General features: G+C 38.5%; 1 protein-coding gene across 2 annotated transcripts in view; it reads left to right on the top strand.

Annotated features, from left to right (window-relative positions):
- Positions 1 to 351: 351 nt before the first annotated feature.
- The window catches only part of GTF3C3 (general transcription factor IIIC subunit 3), a 30,268-nt gene continuing 5,776 nt past the window's right edge, over positions 352 to 24,843 (top strand). Inside the window, exons 1-13 of one of the 2 annotated variants that reach the window (XM_039347969.1) lie at positions 352 to 581; positions 1,932 to 2,034; positions 3,089 to 3,267; positions 3,668 to 3,791; positions 6,472 to 6,663; positions 9,518 to 9,683; positions 11,803 to 11,950; positions 14,231 to 14,303; positions 14,866 to 14,940; positions 16,598 to 16,701; positions 19,192 to 19,363; positions 23,737 to 23,939; positions 24,121 to 24,222. In XM_039347969.1, coding sequence (XP_039203903.1) covers positions 480 to 581; positions 1,932 to 2,034; positions 3,089 to 3,267; positions 3,668 to 3,791; positions 6,472 to 6,663; positions 9,518 to 9,683; positions 11,803 to 11,950; positions 14,231 to 14,303; positions 14,866 to 14,940; positions 16,598 to 16,701; positions 19,192 to 19,363; positions 23,737 to 23,939; positions 24,121 to 24,222 — 1,743 coding nt within the window. In that variant the 5' untranslated portion in view covers positions 352 to 479. The remainder of the gene's footprint in view (positions 582 to 1,931; positions 2,035 to 3,088; positions 3,268 to 3,667; positions 3,792 to 6,471; positions 6,664 to 9,517; positions 9,684 to 11,802; positions 11,951 to 14,230; positions 14,304 to 14,865; positions 14,941 to 16,597; positions 16,702 to 19,191; positions 19,364 to 23,736; positions 23,940 to 24,120; positions 24,223 to 24,843) is intronic. The other variant, XM_039347970.1, reaches the window with a different exon arrangement.

Genomic DNA, 24,843 nt, shown 5'->3' with positions numbered 1-24,843 from the left:
GTTTTGAACTACACCTCCCAGAATTCCCAGTAGTCAACTGAGTTGAGCGAGGCTAGAAGGACAAGCATAGCAGGTCGCCTATTCCTGACAGAGAAAGTTAAAAGGTGGATCAAAGGGTGATACTAGCGCATAGTTACAACAGAGCTGTCTGATAATTCCCAGGAATAGTATGACAGAATATGAACATTTTTCGCAATATTTGATTGATGGTCTTCCCGTTTAAAGAGATAAATCCCTCCTCCGATTTTAAGCGCTCGAATGCAAGAAAGGGAAAACTTCTCAGCCCCCCCCCTCCCCATGCAACCTCAGCCACGAACGCATGCGCAATAGGCATCGAAGTCAGCGAGGCTCCGCTCTCTTCATTCGTAGTCGGACTCTTTTAAGCGAGGGAATTGCGGTCCTTTCAAAATAGGTTCCCCACCATTCTCACGAGCGGCTTTTGGGCTTGGTTTACGGTTGTTTCCTCGGCAAAATATAACATGTCGGGGTTCAGCCCCGAATTAATTGAGTATCTGGAAGGAAAAATCTCTTTCGAGGAGTTCGAGCGTCGCCGAGAGGAGCGTAAAAACTGCGAAAGAAAGGCGAGGCCTTTTTTGTCTCACAGTTATTTACATTTTTTACTTCTCGTGTGTTTGTAATTATATCTATAATGTCTTGTTTTCCCCTCATTTTCAGTAGTGTGTATGTACTCAGGTACCCGATATCTTGTTTGCATTTTAAATAATGGATGTTGACTCATAAAATCCTAAAAATAATTTTAGTAGAAAACGTAAATGATGGGATATCTCTTATGCATCTATTTCATGATATTCGTTTGTCCTGATAAATACTGGATCTAGGGCTCGTTTTCGGGCAGCGAAAATCCGATTGGCCGCTAGGTGGTAGCAAAGCACTAGGATTTTTTGGGTGTGTGCTGCCTTTTAGTGGTACTAAGGATTTTTGCAGCCCAATCCAGATTTCAAAAGTTTGAAGATTTATCAGTATTATTATGTTGGGGACATAAAAGAAAGCTGACTGCTTTGCTTTTGGGTACTTGGGTAAATACAAAATACAAGGGAATCCCATATGGGCTAAGGCAAAGGGACATGAAAGCAATTATTATAACTGTAAAACACATTGTGTTACCTTACCAGTTTTGTGCTGGCACATGTTCAACATGTTCAATTTATTTAAATTACCGTGCCATTCTGACCAATTCTGTTTACTTTAAGGTATACATGATTCTGTTAATCCAAAGTGTAGCTAAGTTTTGTTAAGTCATTTCCAAAATGTGCAATCAATTGAGGATAATGTTAGTTATTGATGTAATTTCTACACAAAGCCTGTTTTACATTACTTAGCTTTATTGTCTATTGACAGATTCAATAAACATTTAATTTTCATGAACTCTTCCAAAATAAATCATACAATGAAGCCTCAGGTTTAATTAATTGTTCACTAAGATATTGTTTTTCTTAAGCAGATATGTATTTTTAATACTGAATATTCTATTCACAATACAGGCAGTCCTTGACTTATGACCACAGTTGAGCCCAAATTTCTGTTCCTAAGCAAGACAGTTGTTAAGTGAGTTTAGCCCCATTTTATGAACTATTTTGTCACAGTTAAGTGAATCACTGCAGTTTTTAAGTTAGTAACATGGTTGTTAAGTGAATCTGGCCTCCCCATTGAGGTTGCTTGCCAGAATATCACAAAAGGTAATCATATGACCCTGGGACACTGCAACTATCATAAATACACACCAGTTGTCAAGCATCCAAATTTTAATCACATGACTATGGAGATTCTGCAATGGTTGTAAGTGTGAAAAATGATCATAAGGCACTTTTTTTAGTGTTATTGTAACTTTGAACAGTCACTAAATAAATGGTTGTAAGTTAAGGGCTACCTGTAATATAAAATTAATGTTATTTCCTTTTCAATCTTTACAGGGACAAAATGTACTCACTGAGGAAAATGCGGAAGACCCTGATGGCCCCTCTACTTCTGGACAAGGAATATCTACTGAAATACAACGACATAGTGAAGCAGAAGGTATATTTTATGCTTATTGTTTCATTTACTAAGGGGTAAATATCCTGATCTCTGCTTTGCTATCACATTTATAAGTCAGAACATGGGGGCTCACTGCCACCTTGCAGTGAAAATAAGTCACAATTTTCCCATGCTCAGGAATCTGTATGTAATACTAATTATTATTTGATTTGCTTTAATTCAAACATGTATGTATATCCTTTGTGATGAGTCTAGAGCAAACTGCCAGCCCATGGGCCGGATACGTCATGATGAAACCGCGCCCACCCCATTGAGGAAAAAGCTCCGATACGTCATGCAACATCACGTGACGTCACGAGTTTGACATGTCTGGTCTACAGCATCTTGAGGCAGAGTAGGAAGTTTTTGAGGGTTTCTGCCAGTTTTTGTAGAAATACAATAAAGTGATGATCTAATAATATGTTCTATCATATTATTTTTTGAGCTTATCACTTTATTAATAGAGAAGGGAACCTGCTGCCCTTCAGCTCTGATCAGCCTTGGATATTGTGGCCAATATCCACAATATATATCGCTGGGGGTGCGAGAGGATATTCCAGGAGGTGCGAAAACTTGGGTTTAGAAGTTTCAAAATTATAGTGTATATGCATAATTCGTTGCCGTTATTTCGAACTTTTGTAAGGGGTGCGAGAATATATCAGAAGCGTTCTAAGGGTGCGCGGTATAGAAAAGGTTGGGAACTGCTGCTTTAAAGATTTGAATTACTCTTATTGATTCTGTGGGTGTTTGATTACAATTATGTCTTAACACAAATAGTTCTTGTTTAGTGATCACAGTTGATACAGGTGAGATGGTCATTAAGTTCTTCATAAGATTCTTCTTCATAAGATTAAAAACAGTTGCTAGGTGAAAAACCACATGACCATGACTATACTTACAATTTTCCTTCAGTTTTCCTTTGCTACTTCCTATTTCCTTTATTTGAACTGGGGTTCTTTCTCTCTTTCTTCAAGGACAACTTTTATGATTTTATGAACCCTCCCTTTTTTACATGATTAATTAGACAACATTATTAATCTTTTTCTCTGAGCAGAAGAGATATCAGATGGTATCAGTAAATCTGTCCATCGAGTTTTTGCTTCCATGATGGGAGAGAACGATGAAGAAGAAGAAGAGGAGGAGGAAGATGAGGAGATCTCTGAGCAACCCACAGCTGGCGATGTTTTTGCACTGGAGATGGTGCTTAATAGAGAGACTAAGAAAATGATGAAGGCAAGCAATATAATAAGAATCTTTAAAGCAGCCACATCTTTTTTTCAGGTTTATGTGGAAGCCTCAAAAAGAAAAAAAAAATCTAATTACCCCAAAGAAGGATTGAGTTTCCTATGCATTCTGAAGCCTTTCTTCTAAACCTTTTTTGAAGCATGCACGTCCTTACTGCTTAATTGGAAATATTTATGATAGAATTTGATTAAGTGGGTTCTGTGTGGATGTACGATATAAATTATATATTAAATAATGTACATGGCTATTGCACAGTCAAACAACCATTGAAATCAACAGTTCAATAAACACTCTCAATTCAAATATATTTTTACTAGAAAAATATTCTTTGTAAGTAATAATAAAAACTGAATTTATTGAAATAGATTGATGCCAATCTGTTTTCTAGGAAAAACGTCCACGCAGTAAATTGCCTCGTGCCCTGAGAGGCCTCATGGGTGAAGCTAACATTAGATTTGCTCGAGGTGAACATGAAGAGGCCATTCTAATGTGCATGGAGATCATAAGACAAGGTATCTTTGGATGCTTCTGTGGGTGAGATTTGTCACTGAGAATAAATAGAAGGGACACATAATATTAATACAAGACAATTCAGTGTGTCATTATAGAGCTGACGTTGCATCTGTTCTGTGTTTTTATTTATAACTACACTTTCTTCTATTTTTGTGGTAACTACTTCTTAAATTTTCCCAGTGATCCCTGTAGAACAGGGCTTTTCAACCATTGGCACCTGGCAGGTGGTACGCGACCATCCTAGGAAAATGGTACTGGGGGAGGGGAATGAGCTGAACCGGTGGCAGCACTGCACAAGCCTGAGCGAGAGATGGCTGGAGCTGCAAGGCTGTCAGGGCTCAGCGGAAGCGCCAGGATCAGTGCCGCTTTCCAGCTGGTTGGCACTTCTTCGGGACTGTCAGGGCTCAGTGGAAGCGCCAGGATCAGTGCCAGGCTCCAGCTGGAGCTCAGTGCTGATCCTGGCGCTTCTGCTGAGCCCTGAAGAAGCACCAATCAGCTGGAATGTTGCCTTATCTCCAGGGTCTTGTGATTTACATTCAGATGCCTGGCAACTGATTCATATTTATGACGGTCACAGTGTCCTAGAGTCATGTGAAGTGACCAAAACCTGCTGCAACCACCCATTAGATGGGGAGAATAAAACCCACACACCCCCCACCCCCACTGCCAATCCTCAACAGAAATGCTCACAGCAATGGAAACTTCGGACAGGAGAAAGAGCGCCCCCAGGTGGGCAGGCAGGTGTCTTGCTCAGCTGTGGCTTGGGGGGCACTTTTTTCAGTGCCATTGTAACTTCGAATAGTCACTAAGCAAATTGTTGTAAGTCGAGGACTACCTGTACTTCAACACTTTTTTCCTTTTTTTTTGGTCATCAAGTTTTTGACACCTTGCTAGGCGACTGGTGGTACTAGGATATTGCTGTATCCTAAAAGTGGTACAATGAGTGAAAAGGTTGAAAAGCTCTGCTGTAGAAAATACGTTGTTCAAAGCTATTTTACTCTAGCACTGATCTTTTGGTTACATTAGTGTTGTATGGTAGCATAGGTGCACAAACTTAACTCATGCGTAGTTTCTGAACACTTTGGGCTCTCAATCTGCAATTGCCAAGCTTTGAAAAGTTTACTTTTAACATTTCTTTTCAGGAAGGTGGAATAGAAGAAATAGACCCCATAAGGAAATACATGGATATATGGTTTTAAAAACATATTCTTTAAAACTGATGTATGACCACTTTTTGCTTTATGCTTGCTTTCCCCCTTGTCCCATTCACATGCAAACTTTACATATCCCACAAGATCCACATATATTACACATTGAAAATCCAACGTGGAAATGTTACATTGCTGGACATTTTGAAAGCACAGTAAATGTTTTCCTCTTCTTTGGAATGGAAATTTTGGAGAAAGTTGATATATATGCTGTATTTATTTTTATATTAGCCTCTATTGATTTAAGCTCACTTTGCTATTTTAACATTCTGCAGTACAATATGAACTGCCTAGTTTATTTTTACAGTAACTGTATTTGGCATAGCAATTAAATGTAAAAGAATAATTCAGCCAGACAATATTAAAATTACATTTACTAATTGTGTTTTATTTAAAATGTTTTGAATATTCTTTATAAGGGGATCTACAATCTATGAAACTCCAAAAGATCTAGACTCTCTTAATTTTGCCAGATTGTAAATTAGAAAAAGAAGTTGAAGTAGGAAACCATCAATGTGATAATAAAAGAGAGTTTTATTTGAAGCCTTACCAAGAGCAGATCTACTGATCTTTAGATAATAAGTCAGATATAGACAACTGAATCCTTTCCTACTTCAGTGCACCATGCTGAATTGCACTATTTGTCCTCTTAAATACAGGAACTATGTAGTGTTAGATAAAGGTTTTCCCATTACAGTTCTTAAATAACTGAAAGTTATTGTTTCAATCTTTTCCTTTTTCCGTGGGGACGGGGGGGGGGAGGGAAGGCCTATGGGGAAAAATCACATTTTCCCCCTAAGCCAGTGTTTCTCAACCTTGACAATTTTAAGGCATGTGGACTAACTCCCAGAATTCTGGGAGTTGAAGTCCACATGCCTTAAAATTGTCAAGGTTGAGAAACACTGCCCTAAGCCTTCAGATATTTGTAATAAATAAATTGCTTCTTTTTCTTTAAAAAGTTCTCATTTGAATTATGCTTTTGTTTTTTAAAATTAAAAACTGCCTAACGTAACATCATCAATGGCAGCCAAATAATTTAAAATTATTTGGGGAAAAACAAATTCAAATGCTGCTGTTTTTGTGTCATGGAAGAAAGTTTGGAAAAGATCCCAATCTCTGTAACTATCTGTCCTGTCTCTAGAGTCTAGACCAGGGGTCCTCAATCTTGGCAACTTTAAGACTTGTGGACTTCAACTCCCAGAATTCCTCAGCCAACTTTGCATCCAAAACAGGGTCTCGGAGTAAGATCTTAACAGTTGGGTGGGTCCATATAGAAAATCCTTCTCATACTTCCTCCAGTCTAAGCTGCTACAATTTTATAAGTCCAAAACAGCTTTTTGCATTATATTCAGAAATGAACTGCTAATCTGTCTTTAAACACTTATTGTTGCTAGGTGCAGCATGCACAAATTTAGGCACTTTATTGAAATGATTATGAATAGTAACCCATTTTTCTTTTGGCATCCAACAGCTCCACTTGCTTATGAGCCATTCTCCACTCTTGCTATGATTTATGAAGACCAAGGAGATATGGAAAAATCTTTGCAGTTTGAACTGATTGCTGCTCACTTAAATCCCAGTGACACAGAGGAATGGGTCAGGCTAGCTGAAATGTCACTTGAGCAAGACAATATTAAACAGGCCGTTTTTTGCTATTCAAAAGGTAAACAAATTAATGTCATAGCAGGTTATTTAATGATATTTGCTTTACTGTCTATTTTGCAGCAAGTGTCACAATATTGTTTTCATTACAGATTAGTCTTTGTATCTATTGAACCTAATTTCATTCAGCTGATTTTGATGGTCACCTCATAATTTAATTTGTTGAGATATTTAGGTATTTTAGTATATTTACACTCTCCTTGTCTTTTTGTTATGATATATCAAATCAAGATGGGAAACTGATTATGTACGAAGTGATAGATGATCCTGATAGGGCAGATAAAATGTATACAGTTTTTAAAAGCTATATGATAGCTTGCTAGTGTTCTGCTAGGAAGCTTTTCATGTACTCTGAATGAAATTAGATGGGAATATTAAGTTATAATGTCACAGAGATGTGGCAGATATTATGAAATGAAATAATAACAATTGACTTGTGGAATAATACCAATTTATCATACCTGTTTAGCATTCTGTTTACAGTATAGTACAACTGAAGTATGCTTTTAAATAATTTTTTTAAACTTGTATTAAGGTTTATTAAGATCCATTATAGCATAAAATACAATGAAAATAGTAAGGGGGTAAATGCAGGATGGAAAAGAAAAATAGAAGAAAAAAAATATTGACTTCTGACTCTTTCCAACACAGTAAAATACTAATACTCAACTGTTTACATTGCCTACAATTATTACAAGCTACTCCTATAACTACATAATTATAAAATCTTCAATCTAAATTCTGATTTTCATTTTTTTCTATTCCAAATCTGAAAACCAGAAGCAATAATCCAATAGAAACAATAATCCAAATAAAATCTTTGTTTAAAACAGTTTACCTCATCACTTTAACCAAATCAATTTTTTTCTCCTGTTATGAGAAATGATATATATTTCTATTTATCCTTATTAATCTTTCTACTATCATCATTTTTATTAACAAAAACCACTATACTTTTTCAGATAATTTAACCTCTTTTATAAATATAAAATATAAATATAAAACTCTTTTATATTCATTTTAAAACTGTAAATATTTCTTTAAAAAATCATCTTTATAACTAAAATTCTAATGCATTTTTAAACTTTGTTTTAATATATAGGTGCATACTCTCAAATTCACGGAATTTCCATAATATTTTGCAAGCTTTAAGAATTACTCCAGTTTTAAAAATAAATTACACAAATTTTAAAAATAAAAAGATGGAAAACCCATTTTCAAATCCACTTTATATACCCAAAACAATGCATTGCAACTATGTTTAAAACTACATATGCCAAACCAATAGAAAATCAGTCCTAATTCCACTTAGCTTACTAACTTGTTAAACTTAAGTTATTCCCTCCAGCTTATCTTTATATTTTTATCTTTCTCTTCTTTGCAATGTCTATTATATAAATATAAACTTCTCTTTTTCTCAGGAGATTTTCCAATATGATTTTTAGAACAAATATGTCAACATTGGCAATTTCCACTTTGATTTTGAAGTAGAGATCTCAAACTTGTTCTCTTGACAATTATAAATTTACTTGCACTTTTTTTCCCAATTGCACTGGGAAACTCATAATTTAGCCATAATAGGAACTGTTGGATTCAGATTTATATTCCAAAATTGCAATTAAGTCCTTTGCATTGTCAAATACTTGTGCAATAGCCTCAGTTGTTTGATAACTTTCTACACTTGGCTGCATCTCTGGTTTATTTATCATTCTTTCAATTATTTAAGTAATTTGCTCCTCTTGCTCCTCCTTCATGATATTTTTTGAACATAATTTATCTATAGAGTGAATTGTTTTGTTTAAATACTTCCCCAAAACAATTTTTGCAAACTCTCTCTGGTTTAAGTGCCTTCTATTTTGCTTCATCTTCTTCAGTACTTTAGCCCCCTCTTGTGGTCAAAAAATAAATCTTTTTTTAAGAAAGCTTTTTGTAAATCAGCTGGTATCTTCTGGCCAATCAGAATCCATTAAAATCGGAAGATTTCAGCTCAAAAAAAATAAAAAATGCAAATTATAACTCCCGATGACAAAGGTAAAACATTCATAAAAATGACAAAATAAAACTAACATTTTTTAAAATCCTTACGTTTCTCCCTCAAAATAAAAGAGAAAAGAGTGGTCCATGCTACCTTATTTTAGCACATCTCCGGCAACCCTCCACCCTGTCATTCAACAATAACAAGGTCCTGAAAATGGCACAGATCTTCAAAAAGGAATAATAAGCTGGGATTGAAAGGAGTCTCTTTTAGCTTAGTAAATAAAGTGTTTAAAAGGTGTGACTTATTGTCCGTTTGAAAAATAAATTCTGAAGTGGGTGCTTTTTCAACAATGAAGGTGATTGAAGCCCTACCTCCCCAGCTAAATGGCTCACCCATCTACTTCAGAGCACTGCTTCAAAATTGCCTTGAAGACTGCCCCTGTATGGAGGATCTTGGGTGATTTTGGGACTCTCCCTAACCCAAGAATTATATAAAGTTAGGGATCTCAGTTCTCTTGTTTGTAAATTGAAAAAGCTTTGGTCCAGAGGGAGCATTCTGGACTGGTCAGTCAGCCATAGTCACTGGAAGTCCATGAATCGACTAATCTTTTTACCCTAATTTTTGTTACTTCAAAGATATACTGCTTTTGGAAATGGATGCTCAATATGTTAGGATAACAGTCTGTTCAGTGTTCAGAATTTTTGATTTCAGGATGAGGTGTTTTATTATTGCTTTCCCATTATCACAATTAAAGAACAATGGAAATAAATAAAATATATAAATAAATTCATAAATTGTTCTGTTGAATATATTTGCATATTGCTTCCCAGAATTACAAATCTCAAAGTGATTTATCATACCACTTTCATTTTTATAGCTCTGAAATATGATGCTACTAACGTGCGTTATTTGTGGGAGAGATCAAATCTCTACAAACAGTTAGGGGAGCACAAACTGGCAATGGATGGCTACAGACGCATTTTAAATCTTCTGACTCCTTCTGATGGCGAACGCTTTATGCTTTTGGCAAGAGACATGGCCAAGTAAGTAGAGTGGAACACTTAGTCAATGCTGAACTGAACTGCACCATCAGCTTCTAAAGGAGCATTTTCTTTGTCTTCTACTTGTTGCTATAGTTAATACCTGCAGGATACAAAAATGATGTGTTATAATTGGTTGGCTGCTTTGGAATGCAGGTAGTCCTCACTTAACAACATGAATTGAAGACTAGAATATTTATTGTTCAGCAGGCGACATCATGTGACTATGCCTGTTAGCATTGGAAATTCTGGCATTCTCAATTGCCATTGTGAAACAAACCGTCATGAGGACATGACATAGCTGCTATTTGTGACTTCTGCCATTTTGGGCTCGGCTTGTTTGAAATTGGCAAAGAAGATTGCCAATGATAATCACATGGCCGCAGGATGCTGTGACATCACAAAGTGGATGCCAAGCCCATGGATTGTGATCACATGATCTCGAGGACACTGTAACAGCTGTAAGTGTAAAAGTACAAGGATCTGTTGTAACTACCGGGAGCTCAGCGCGTTCAAATGATCATTGAATAAGGGGTCATTACATGAGGACCACCTGTAAAGTAAACAGCAGCTTTACTCCTGTGATAAGATGCGGCTTCTTACTTTGGCATTAAAGTGGAGTCAGACTACCAAGAACAGAAATAGTGCTTGAAATGCCTGGAGGAATCAGATAGAGGTGTACAGTAGAAGAGAAATGAAAACAAGATAAAAGGATATTATCAGGCAGAACAGAATGACCAACCATTAATGCAAAATTAGCTGGGAGTTGTTCTTGAGCACATTTGGAAAACCCTTTCCCACTGCAGCATACTGTATTTTATACGTGTCTTTCTTTGCTTTATGGAACCCATGATTTCCAGTCCTGATGCTGATCATTTGATAGATTCAGCTCCCAAATTGCATTCTGGTCCTAAGGGCCAGGAAATATGATTTTTCTTTTTTCTTTGGAACGAATGTTCAAAAAGGGTTTAAGGAAGCGGGTTTAACCTAACGGGCTATTTTAAGGATATAAGAAGAGGCAAAATAATATATTGCTGAAGTCATGACATTTGATAGACATTGGAAGGAAATGATTGACTCCAAGAAGTGTTAACACTGAAAGTGAATAAATTACTGGGTTTTGAGTTAGTGATTACATTTGATATGTCATATAATATATTATGTGTGACATAATATATGTATAATATAATATAAATTAATATAATACAATATAAATTAAGTAATGGCTTGGTCCAAACTTAATTTATCAGACTAGCTGTATAAAAGGAGAAATACCAAAGTAAGTAATAATCAGGACATACCAATATGTCTTTTTAAAAGCTGTAGTTCAATAAAAAGATGAAAAACACAGCAATAAATTTCAGTAGTTTCAATACAGCGTTTTCAATATACTTCAAAAAGCTGATCATAGCATGTGGAGGTGAAGCCTAATTCCTGTTAGGCCCTCTCTGGGCTGCTGTTCACTGGACAATTTAATCTGGTCAGATAGAACAGGAAAAATATGAGTGTGTGGCTTAGTTGTAATGTGCACTATAATTGACAACTGATTTTCTTGAACTGATCCTATCACATTAGATAATCCCTTATCTCAAGCCATGGTTTAGAGAGGTATGAATTCAGCTAGCTTTGCCCAAGGTTTGTCTGTTACTATGACTCTCCTTTGGTATTGGCCATAAGAAAGAATGCTAAAGTTTTTGCTTTCACTTTTGATAATTACATTTTCCCAAAGTTTACAAATCTGTGGCTTTAGACTAATTCTGATTATGACGACTTAACTGGGTTTCAGCAATGTAATAGGGTGTCATCAATCAGACCTTCTCCTGTGATCAGTCACAACTTCTCTGTGTTATATATTGTGAAATTACATTAATTTCTTGCTTGCTGAACCCAGCTTTGAATAAAATCTATAAACTAGGAGTTGAAGAATTATGACTTGCTTTTAAATTTATAAACACAAAGGTACCATGATTTTGATATTTGCAATAGTAAGTAATGTTTTTCAATGAGAGATTGTTGTTTTTTGTCTTGCCCAGAAAATATTGTAACAATCTGTGTATTTTTTAATATAGGAAATGTATTACTATTTTATTTACTACTACCCCATTATTAATGTATTCCGCAGAAGTTATTATGAAGCAAATGACATCACTGCTGCTATTGAGATAATGGAAGAATCTTTTACGAAACATCAAAGCCTTGTATCCATGGAAGACGTTAATATAGCCGCTGAGCTGTATATTTCCAACAAGCAGTATGATAAAGCATTAGCAGTAAGCATATTAATCTAATTTCTGTCTATTTATAATGTAATGAGCATATAAATGCATATCAACAGAGAGGAGCACTTTCTAATACTCTTTGTTATTCAAGGAATTACAATTGCCCTTTACCAGTTGTGAGTTGCCTCTTACTATGAAGATTTGCCATTTACATATTCCAAAGGAATAGTTGTTGAAAAGAGTTTGTCTCCCCATGTTGCACACAGAATATCAACTCCTCCCAGCTGTGGGTTTTGGTCCAGGGAGTAAAAAAAAAAATTGTCCATTCTGGCTTCTTCCATCAAGTCTCAAAGTTGTTGTAATACTTTGAGACTTGTACTGATGATATTCAAATGTAATGGAATTACTGTGCTCAGCCGCCACACTACTTTTCAAATATGCAAATGTAAAAACTAGCGATAGTATATGAATATGTTTTCTCTAAATTGCACAGAGGACCCAACTTCACAGATTTATCCTGCCTTTCAATAACTAATGTTCCTTTCTCCCTTCCTTTCTTTCTTTGTAGATTCTCTTTCTAAACTGACAGGAGTTTGCTTTGGGAAATGAAAATTTATCCAGGAAAACACAAGAAAAATACTTTAATTTATTTGCATGCCCCTGTGTGTCCATTTGCTTTATATTCTCAGTCCTAGGCTTTCAGTCATAATCAGTCAATCCTGACAGACAGGCAGACAGACAGATAGATAGACATAGCTTCATTTCAGTCATTGACCAATAAAATACAATCAATAAAATGAAAAATTCAAAACTAGACCCTAGCAAAAGAACTATTAGCAAACATTTGTGGGTGAAGCTTTTACGTAATGTAGCAAAATTTTGCCAATTTTAGATGTGAGGGTGATTTGGCTGCGATGTCTGGGACCCCATTGATCACCAGGGTTCATTTGGCTGATCTGGCTGACTAGTCGGGTGTCCCCTTCCTCCCTCACCTCTCCATGTGCATCCCAAAGCTGTGCACTCGATGGAAGAGGACAGCCATCCCAGATAGGAGTTTACCTATCTTGGACCTCAGGTACACCATAGCTGCATTGCCCTGCTAGAACCTCTAATAAAACATGCATATGTGTTCGTATAAAGCAGCGGTTCTCAACCTGTGGGTCGCGACCCCTTTGGGGGTCGAACGACCCTTTCACAGGGGTCGCCTAAGACCATCAGAAAACACATATTTCCGATGGTCTTAGGAACCGAGACACCGCTCCTCTATCCGTCTCCACATGGCTTCGAGCTGGGGGCCGTTGCAGCGCAGGATTCGTTTCCGTCGAGCATCTCCTAAGGGAGACTGCACTGCTTCACGGCCCTTTCCGTGGAGGAGGCTGAACTAAGCTCTGCCGGTGCTGTTGCCCTCTTGGCTCTCTCTCTTTCTCTCTCTCTCTCTCTCCCTCTTCCCGCCTGGGTGCTTCTCCAGCCAGGCTGGGTGGAGCAGGTGGAACAGCCTTCCTGCCCCCCCTCCCCGGCCAGCTGGAGCCGGGCAGGCCGGCAATCTTTGGAAGTGAGGCGAGGACAGGCGAGGCATGCTGAGCCCCGGGCGCGGCGGGTGAGTGGGCGGCATCGATGCGTGCTTGGAGAGCCCTTAGGTTTGGGGGTCACCACAACATGAGGAACTGTATTAAAGGGTCGCGGAATTAGGAAGGTTGAGAACCACTGGTATAAAGCCAGTTTGTTATTGACATTTTACAGTAATGTTTTAGTTTAACTTCTCACCATTAAAAGCACCCTAAAGTGAATCCTTTTCCAAATTTCAATTACTATTCTTCCTGACCATTGTTCCTGCTCTTTCAGTGTGATCGAAACTGTAATTTACTGTATCAGTATCTAGGAAAAATGGAAATCTTTTCTCCTGCTTTTGGATGAGTTGTCATTTTCTGGAATTAGAACATTCTGTGTTGCTGTAAAGCTCTTGTCTTTGTCCTCCTGTTCAAAGTTATGGATCAGGATTAACTTTTCTTTAGAGGTAAATTGAGCGTGCCACAGCCATATTTTATGCTGAAGTGAACTCATGCTAGTGATCTCTATACAACTATGTTGCTTTTAGACTATTGTTAGGGAGAAAGTGGTGGGATTTCATATTTCTTACATCCTCTTTAATTTTTTTTCCTATAGGCACCACTTTCTCAGTGACCTTCCCCATGCTTTTTGAGTTATTTCATCCCTATAGTGACTCTATTTGCCATTTGCTACTTTGAATCATTAAATTACCTCTTTGTTCTCAGGGTACTTTCTAGGACCATTTTATTTCTTGACAACCAAAATCATTTTTCCTTCTTTTAGGTTATTACAGATTGTTCAGGAATTGTACTTGAAAAGCAACAAGCAGAAAAAGATTCTTCAGCAGATAAAAAAGGTATTAAAATGATTGAGGACCATTGCATTGAGCTTTATGTGGAACGGTTAATCTTCTGAAATAGTCAGGTTTTCTGGTGTTATTACAGATGTGCCATTAACTCCTTCCTGGCATTGTAGTAGTTAATGTTAAATGCACAGTCTTTATAAGCAACAGTAACAGAGCTGAAGGAACCTTGGAGGGCATCTAGTCCAACCCTCTGCTCACACAGGAACCTTACACTATTTCTGAAATATGACTTTCCAGTCTGTTAAAAGCCTCCAGTGATGGGGCACCCACAACTTCCGGTGGCAATTTGTTCCACTGGTTGATTATTCTCACCGTTAGGAATTTTCTCTTAGTTCCAGTTGCTTCTCTCCTTGATTAGTTTACATCCATTGTTCCTTGTCTTGCCTTCTGGTGCTTTGGAAAATACGTTGCCTCCCTCTTCCTTTATGTGTATTTACATCCATTGATAAAGAATATTGATGAATAATTTTATACTGAGTATATTTATTGAATGATTTTCATACGCTCTATATATGCTTTATTTTCCCCGTTCTTCCCCCTTGTTCCATGGTAGAGGCAATGGAAGGTCAGGAAGATCCAGGAACAACAACTGATCAGCAAGAATTTGTGCCTGGAGCCAATTCTGCACGTGAGTATGCAATTCTGCATCTTAAAAATTGCTGAGATGAGCAGTTTGCATCCCTCAGAATATAAATACCTGGACATAATAGTGGCACTATATAAATAAATGCAGCTGGTTTCTGTTGCTGTAAGCCAGGGGTGTCAAACTCAATTTCATTGAGGGCCACATCAGCATTGCGGTTGCCCTCGGGGGCTGGGTGGGTGTGGCCTACTGGGTGGATGTGGCCTACTGGGTGGGTGTGGACAGAGTGGGTGTGGCCTATTGGGTGGGCATGGCCAGCTCTACATTGTTCGCGTCAAGGGTGCCTGGGTAGGAGCAGGACAGATCTGAGGGTCTCTGGCAGAAGGGGGTGGGACTGGGGCAAGTGCCAAGGCATGGTCCATTGGAGGAGCCTCACTGCCTGCTGAAACTCCTCTGCCGGAGCCCATCAAGCCGGATATGTGAGGTAGGCGAGGGCCATTTGCTGGCCACTTCCAGGCGATGGTGCATTTCTTCATTCCTCACAAAGGGTGACACCTCCCCAGCATGCACCCAGGGGGCGCATTGTTTCCAGACAGCCTTGTGGAGCTAAGACTGAATGCATTTCAGCATAGATGGCCACTACAAAATTGTACATTGGCTCCCAGCCGGCCTGGGCTAGGGCCAAGGCAGTGGGGGCCGTTCCCTCATTGTTTCCAGGATGGCTTTGAGGGCCACATGAAACCACTTCGCGGGCCGCATCCGGCCCCCGGGCCTTGTGTTTGACATGTTTGCTGTAAGCAGATTGTTTTATTTTCATTTTTCAGTCCTCTTTCCACAAATTCATTTCTGTAATACGATTATTAAGGTTAGATGTCCACATGCAGTCCTGCCAGCTGGTTCCTTCCACTGTGCCCCCATGCAAGTCAGAAACAGCTGTTATCCTGAGAAGGAGCCTCAAAACAAGGACTGAAACATTTTATAGGGTTTTTTTCCAAGATCAACAAAAATCAGGACATGGGCAAATGGTATAGTAAGACTTAGAAAACATAGGAACACCTGCTTCAAGGCTCAGAAGAGGAGCTTGCAAATACTGTATAATCCTATTAACTGTGCAGAACCTATTTTGTGAATGTGGTTTGTTTTCCTTCCTCTTTATAACATCTTATATTGGGAAAATGAGTAAATAAATAATTGGATAAATGCACATAAAAGAAAAACGAATAAAATAACGAGTACTAAGTCTTATGCATTCCTGTATTTGGATATTTATTCTTACAATAGATTGCATTCTTTCACATTTATCTGAGGCAAACATCTGTTTTAGGAAAAATGTATTTTTGGGTGTAGAAACAAAATCTATTAAAGGTTCAAAATTCCCCCTTTTAAATGATGGATTACAGGTAGTCCTCATTCTAGTGACTGGCTTGTTGAACAACCATTTCCAGTTATGCTGGTGACTAAAAACTAACTTTGTGACCAATCTTTACATTTAAGAGCTTCACAGATCTGTAAAGCAAGGGAAAGCTGAAGTAAAATTATAACCACAGTCATGGTTTCACTTAGTGACTTCTTTGCTTGACAACAGTTGTCATTAGATGAGGACTGCCTGAATTTATTTGGAGAAAGTAGTTGAAAAAAAAACATAATGTACAGGATATATTGTAAAATATTTAGAAAATGTAATTATGCTGCTATTTTCTAGCTTCAGAAAAAATTACATGCTCTATCCCTGATGGTGTTCCCATTGATATCACTGTGAAACTCATGGTGTGTTTGATCCACCTGAATATCTTGGAGCCTCTCAGCGTAAGTAAGAACCAAATAAAGAAAAAAATAGAAATAATTTAATTTAATATGCAATCTTATTGTATTCTGTTGAAGCTGTAGCAAACCTGAATGAAAGCAAAAATCTGAACTAGTTAATTTAGAATTTTAATTAAACTAGGACATTTTCTCTTTTTTCTATTTAGCGCAGTGGTTCTCAACCTTTTTATACGGCGACCCCGGTCATAAGGACGCACCGCGCATGCGCGGTGGCGGCCCATGCGCGGCACCGGCCCCATGCACGGCACCACCCCCATGCACGGCACCACCCCCATGCGCGGCACCACCCCCATGCGCGGCACCGCCCCCTGAGGGAAAAAAAGGCGGATCGCGTTTTTTGGCGACCCCCGTAAAATGGTCGTTCGACCCCAAATGGGGTCGCAACCCAAAGGTTGAGAACCGCTGATTTAGTGGTATGCCTGAGAAATTTCTAAACTTACATTTGAAATATGTGTCTTTATGGAGTTGCTCTTGAAAAGACAGACATTTTAGTAAACCCTGCGCTAAATTTTCTTCTTTAAAATGTTCTAGCAGTAAATTATAATTTTACATAGAAAAAAGTCAGGCAATTCCAGGGACCTCGTGTAGTGATGAGTGGGAATTCAAGAGCCAATTGCTACAAACCGTAGGATACACTTATACAGACTTTGTTTTAGGTTTGGAGCTGGTGTGGAAAAGACCAGACTCTCTAAAGTGATGTAGTGGCAAGGAAGAATGAAATCCACAGGGAGAGCTAGATCCCCTGAAGATGACTTTTCTTTTTTTTATGAAAAAGTTTTTATTTTTTTTCCATTTGTACATATACAAAATACAATTTTGAAATAAAATAAATTCATAACCATTGGTACCGCCTGCCCATTCCCCCCAGGCCACGTCCACCCTCTCTAAAACCTTCCCTACTTCCGTCCTCTTTCTCTCCTCCCCTCCTACTCTCTTCCCCTCCCCTTCTCCTCTTACCATCCTACTTCCTCCCTACACCTTCTTCTCCTCTCATCCCTCTCAAACACATGAACGCAGCATAGGGGAAATGCCCAGGCCGCACCTTTCTTATAAACTACCATATATATATGAAAAGATGATTTTTCTTGAACCTTTTTTTTTCTCCATCACAAATGGAGAATTTGATAATTAGAGCAGCTTGGAAACTCACACATATGGAGAACCCACAGGAGTTGTCTGAGGCTAGTAATTTGTATATGCCTATATTGTGTGTGCTTTATTAGAGTAAGAATCTGGGACATTTCACTTTTGGTGCTGCATTTGTATTCCATGTGACTATGCAAATCTAAAAGTTGAAGTATGTTCAGTTCTAATTTTCAATACCTCTAAACTTATTACCTCCATTAGTTTGCTTTATATTTAAAATTGTTTGCAGTTAAAAAAAACATTAATAGTGAAAGTTTAAATTAGAAAGGGCTAGGGAGGGGATCAGTTTGGGAAATTAGTGAGTTGAGTTAATATTCTCAAAACCAGAATCATCCTCTTAAGCAAAAACATGTTATGCCTCTGGTCAAATCCAAGATAATGTAATTCCATAGAAAACCCATTTTACGTTCCTGTTACAGTCCTGCTCTTTATAAGAGTAACTACATCCAGCTCAGTAGGCAGTCCCTGGAAGCAAAGTCTCAAGACTTGACTAGTAAAAAATGAACCAGAACTTTCCTTTTCAGATTGTCTTGATCAAGGTATTTGTGTCTTAGAACAGGGCTTTTCAACCAGTGGTACGGGTACCACCTGTGGTACATTGGCACCTGGCAGGTGGTACGTGACCATCCTAGAAAAGTGGTAGCGGGGGAGGGGAATGAGCTGAACCGGTGGCAGCACCGCACAAGCCTGAGCGAGAGATGGCTGGAGCTGCAGGGCTGTCAGGGCTCAGTGGAAGCGCCAGGATCAGCGCCAGTCTCCAGCTGGAGCTCAGCGCTGATCCTGGCGCTTCTGCTGAGCCCTGAAAAAGCACCAATCAGCTGGAAAGCAGCACTGATCCTGGCACTTCTGCTGAGCCCAGAAGAAGTGCCGATCAGCTGGAATGTTGCAGCATCTCCAGGGTCTTGTGATTTACATTCAAATGCTTGGCAACTGATTCACTTTTTTTTTGGTCATAAAGTTTTTCACACCTTGCTGGTGGTACTCGGATGTTGCCATATCCTAAAAGTGGTACAATGGGTGAAAAGGTTGAAAAGCCCTGCCTTAGAAGTCCTGAGGGAATAATTCATACGTTGTGCAACTTTTAACGTATCCTTAAAGCTAGGGATACTTTAATTGTAACATTTGGGTTTGAAATTGCTAGAACAAACCTGCAGCCTTCCAAGCTTAATGCCTTCCAAATCTTCTGGTGTTTATAACACATATATTTTAAGTCTTTTCTAATGAAGTGAGATGTAAGCGTAACTCTTCTACGTAGTGTCCTGTCTTAAGAAGCAACGGATCTGATTGTTAGTTGTATTCTTAATTTTTCTTTTTTCTTTTTGCAAGTTCCTTTTGACCATCTTAGTGGAGCAGAATCCTGAGGAAATGGGAGATTTGTATCTTGATGTTGCAGAAGCATTTCTTGATGTTGGAGAATACGATTCGGCCCTCCCCCTCCTGAGCTCCCTGGTGTGTTCTGAAAGATACAATTTAGCTGTTGTTTGGCTCCGGCATGCAGGTAACTGCTTCCACCTAACATGTGATAAGTTCTTTTCTGGCTCAGTAACGTGTTACATTTCGTACTTTCAAGCTGCAGTTGAATGTGCACTTTGCTGGGAGCTAACCCAAGGTGACAATCTATTGATGTGTCTAGAAAGAGATGTTAGATCAGTAGTTCTCAATCTTTTTAATGCCGCGACCCCCAACCGGTCGTAAGTCGAGGACTACCCAACCGGTCGTAAGTCGAGGACTTTCCCTGCCAGGGAACGATGCGCATGTGTGGTGCCGTCCCCTGCGCTGGCCGAGGCCTAGCTGGCAAGGGGCAGCGACAGCGCAGGGCGACCACTGGCTGGGCCACCAGCTGGCCCAGCCCAGGCAGGTAAGGCACCCGCCGGGCCCCACGCGCGCCAGCAACCCTCCCTGTGCCCGCCGATGCCCCGCTAGCCTTACCTTGGCCACCACCCATTCAGGGCGGCAGCAGGCAGGCCCAGGTGCTCCTGGGTGGCCACGGCAAGCGGCAGCAACAGCGCAGGGCAACCACCGGCTGGGCCACCAGCTGGCCCAGCCCAAGCAGGTAAGGCACCCGCCGGGCCTCACGCACGCCAGCAACCCTCCCTGCACTCGCCGGTCTCCCACCCCGGCCCTCTTTTCCTTACTTTTAGTAGTTGCTCAGCAGGGAGGGAAGCTTTCCTTGCAGCACCATTTGCAGACTAGGGCTTTTGGCAGTCTCAGCAGGGCAGCGACAGCCTGGACAATTCCTATTGGCTTTTGAAAGCCAATAGAATTAGACTCTATTCAAGAGAGTCTATTCTATTGGCTTTCGAAATCCAATAGATTCTATTGGCTTTCAAACGCCAATAGAATAAAGTCTCTTGAATAGAGTCTATTCTATTGGCTTTCAAAAGCCAATAGAATAAGAGGGAGTAGCACAGCTAAAGAAAAGGGGGAAAAGTGGTGGACAGCCTTGTTTGGCGACCCCCATGAAATGGTCGTTCGACCCCAAATGGGGTCACGTCCCACAGGTTGAGAACCGCTGTGTTAGATTTTCCTGGCACTAAAGGTGCATATACATTTTTATGCATATGTGGTGCATTTGCGTGTTATTTATGACTTGGTCAGGGACAAGATGAATGAAGGACGAGAGGGGACCTGATAGCAGTATTCCAATATCTCAAGGGTTGCCACAAAGAAGAGGAGTCAAGCTATTCTCCAAGGCGCCTGAAGGCAGGACAAGAAGCAATGGGTGGAAACTAAGCAAGGAGAGAAGCAACCTGGAACTAAGGAGAAACTTCCTGACAGTTAGAACAATTAACCAATGGAACAACCTGCCTCCAGAAGCGGTGAATGCTCCAACACTGGAGGTTTTTAAGAAGAGACTGGACAGCCATTTGTCCGAAATGGTATAGGGTTTCCTGCCTGAGCAGGGGGTTGGACTATTATTATTATTATTAAGATTATTAGATATATGCATCAATCAATTTTAAAATACCATTTATTTAAGACATAATACTGGAGAATAACTGCAAGTTTTTATAAACAAAAAAATTATTCCTAAATATACTAAAATATGCACAAAATAGATGTTGAAACTGGAGAATGTGTCCCATGTACTTCCGTCTGCTTTCCCCTAGCAAAATAGCCTTGTGAAAAAATTCTGTCTACACATTGTCTAAATTGTTGTCCGTGATATTGAAGCCTTATTGCTTTCATTAAGGGCACATCAGCCAAGCCATAATAATTGTATTTACAATTTGATTGAATGGGACATTACAGTAGCCTGCTATCTAGCCCTTAATTGTGTAATAAAATGATCACAATAGAAGTGCTGTGTTATGGCTTTTCAGCAATAGGTGCCCTTAAAAACTGTGAAAAACAAAATATGAAAAACCATAAGTTAATACTTAACCCTGAAACTTCAATATCTTAAATTCTGTTACCTTTTTGCTTGCTTTTTGGTTTGCTAACTATTTCTTGAACAAAATAATTGAAGTATGGTTATCGTATATAATTAGTACTTACTGTACTTGGTTATTGAGTTCAGTTCAAAGCTGGGTCTAAAAACAAGCTCCCCGGGTTCAGATTTTGTCAAGTTCATATATCTTGTCAGGTGATAGATAATGATACTAACTTATTTTTCGAAATAGTGGAAGATTGACTGAGGTACTGTAAAGTGCGAAGCACCTAGAAGTTTTTGATTGCTGCTATGTCATATTAATGGACATTAGTTGTTCTCTATAAGTAATGTGCATGAAGCTAGGGAATTTTAATGGTTTATGGACAAGAGAGACTGATAAGGAATGTGTTTATTGTGGATGGAATTTGTTATTGGTAAAGATTTAAATGTGTATAAGGGAATTCTAATGTTTTAAGTAATGTTCAAATTTGTGTTTTGGAGGGAGTTTATAAAGAATGATGGATAATAACATAAGTATGATATGAAAAGGTTCAGAGTATATTATAATGTGTTTAATGATTGGGGTTTATTATTATTATTATTATTATTTTTAAGAGAAGATAACTTGTTTAATTAAATGTACCTAGATTTGTTTAGGATTTATATGTCTTTTAAGTTTTTTTTTTGATAGGAGAGAAGATTATGGAGATTGAATGAAAATCTTAGATAAGAAGTTTAAGTTTAAGTATTTAGTTTAAGTATTCAAAGAGTATTTAGTTTTAATGGTATAATGAAGGTTTATATGTTTATTTTTGTGTTCTAGGATAAAGAAAGAGGGAGAGATTAGATTTTATATTGTAGGTATAGATATTCAAAGAAAGTAATGTTTAAATTTGTGTTTTGGAGGGAGTTTATACAGAATGATGGATAATAATATAAGTATGATACTAGAAAATGTTTAGAGTATGTTATAATGTGTTTAATGATTGCAATTATTATTTTTTAGAGAAGATAACCTATTTAATTTAATGTATTTAGATTTGTTTAGGATTTATATGTGTTTTAAGTTTTTCTTTTCTTTTTCTGAAAAATTTTAATTAAGCCTGTACTCAGCTCTGGGAAGGTTGGGGGAGGGTTTGGGAGGTTTGGGGAGGTGGGGGAGGGTATGGGAGGGTGGGGGGGTTTGGGGAGGGGATTTGTTTTGTAAAATTTAAAAAACTTTCAATAAAAAAAAAGTAATGTGCATGAAGCTGTAATGATTAACTGCTGTTCTTTAATGATAATGTTTTGGAATCTCATCATTCTCCTGTATGGTAATTTTTAACAAACAAGATTGATGGGCATAGCTTTTTTTAACTTTTTTATTATGTACAAAGGAAAAAAAAGATTAAAAACATTGAACGTGATAAATTGTCTTTGACATACATCTCTGTCTTGTCAGTTCATATTGTACAATAATTACATATGATATATCTATATACAACTGTGCGTTCCTAGTCTCTGTCTTATATCTTTGCTGTTGACCCCCATTTTTTCCCCTCCATTTATAAAATTTATTCCAGATTCAATAAAATTCTGTTTCTTCCTGATTTTTTAATCTTTTAGTTATCTTGTCTAGTTCTGCGCAATACATAATTTTTTTTATTAGTGCTTCCCCACTCGGTACTTCCATCGCTTTCCACTTTTGAGCAAATAGTATCCTTGCCGCTGTTACCATGTGTATGATTAAATATGTGTCACCTTTATTTACATTTTTCCCTAGTATTCCTAATAGTAATGTCTCAGGTTTGTATTGAATGTTTTGCCTAGTCATTTCTATTGCCCATTCCCAGACCATAAGCCAATACACCTGTGCTTCTCTACATGTCCACCATACATGAAAAAATGTGCCCTTTTCTTTTTTGCACTTCCAGCACATAGGTGAATATCTGTTATACATTTTGGCTAATCTGGCCGGGGGAGATGGATGGGCATAGCTTTTTTCCATGCTACTTACCTATACTCACGTTTCTTAATTGTTATAGTTTCTAACTTCCACTAACACAGTGGTTCTCAACCTGTGGGTCGGGACCCCATTTGGGGTCGAATGACCATTTCACAGGGGTCGCCAAACAAGGCTGTCCACCATTTTTTTCCCCTTTTCTTCGGCCACGCCCCTGGCACCCAGTGATGTATAAATGGTTGGGGGTCACCGCAACATGGGGAACTGTATTATGGGGTTGCGGCATTAGAAAGGTTGAGAACCACTGCACTAACATCTTCCCTATGATACACATGTCTTGTCTGGCTCCCTTCTTCTAAGATTAGAGATGGGAATTCAGTAGCAGTGTTCATGTTTAGAATCATGGGTGTTAATTATATTTGTGAGCACTTTACCAGTGGGGGACTCAATATTATTGACTGGATTTAAAGAAATTATTGTATAGCAGATAAAATTAACGATTCTGTGCTACCTCTTCAGAATGCAAACTATAAAAAAAATGTCCTTTCCTTTCTAGAATGCTTGAAAGCACTGGGCTACATAGATCGTGCTGCAGAGAGCTATGCCAAAGTGGTTGACCTTACCCCTTTGCATCTGGATGCAAGGATCTCTCTCTCTACCCTTCAGCAGCAATTGGGCCGGCCCGAGAAAGCTCTAGAAGCTCTTGAGCCCATGTATGATCCAGATACCCTGGCACAGGATGCCAATGCTGCTCAGCAAGTAAGCATTTCTCTTACGGTGTGAACTCTATTCTGGAATTTGAGATGGGAGGGCTAAATGGCTCAAAGAATGAAATAAGATGCTGGATGACAGAATGTTAGGGAGGGAACAGCCAGGATAGCGGATCCAGATAGAAAGCAGCTAAAGTTCTTGCTTTGGTAACCCAATTTTATGTATTTAGGAATTAAAATTACTGCTTCATCGATCAACATTGCTGTACTCTCAAGGCAACATGTATGGTTATGTGGATTCTTTGCTCACCATGTTAGCCATGCTGTTAAAGGTAAGTTAATTCTTATATCGCTTCTGTCACACTGCTCATGTGTACTTTAAGGAGGCTTATCCATTCTAACGCTCAACAGCTTCCCTGATTATGTGGTCCCCCATGTAGTGTTGCAGAACCCCTCTTAAGTGGTTACAGAGAATGTCAGTATTCATGATGAGGCTGTTCTATTAGAGAAGGTCTCTGATTTCATGTCATCTATGATGGCTACAGACAGTTTTATACTGTCATCACACTAATTTATAAAGCAGGGCATGGAGGAAGCGACATAATATTAATGGGAGTTATAGTTACCTTGCTTGATTTACTCAGGCTAGTCAAAAGAGTTTAATTGCTTGGGAGATGGAGTAATGCCATCTACTCTAGAGAAGACAGTGATCTATTTTCTTCTGAAGAAGCTATTGTAGATCTATAACATTATTCTAATAGATGACCAAATACAAATACTATTTTTTTTCAGGCAAAGGTTTGTCTAAATAGCTGCAGATTTCTTAGAGAATAGCTATTATCAGTTCTTTTCATTCTGGTTCATTTCAGTCCTGGTTTCAAGACAGAATCGGCTACTGCCATTCTGACATTTTGCTTTAAAGGAATGTTGATCTTTTAGCATCATTTGATATT

The sequence above is a fragment of the Crotalus tigris genome, unplaced genomic scaffold (assembly GCF_016545835.1).
Source record: "Crotalus tigris isolate CLP2741 ecotype Arizona unplaced genomic scaffold, ASM1654583v1 scf7180000018105.1476442, whole genome shotgun sequence".
NCBI classification, from domain to species: Eukaryota; Metazoa; Chordata; class Lepidosauria; order Squamata; family Viperidae; genus Crotalus; species Crotalus tigris.
The sequence above is the reverse complement of the archived record's forward strand: the minus strand, read 5'-3'. Positions and strand labels throughout refer to the sequence as shown.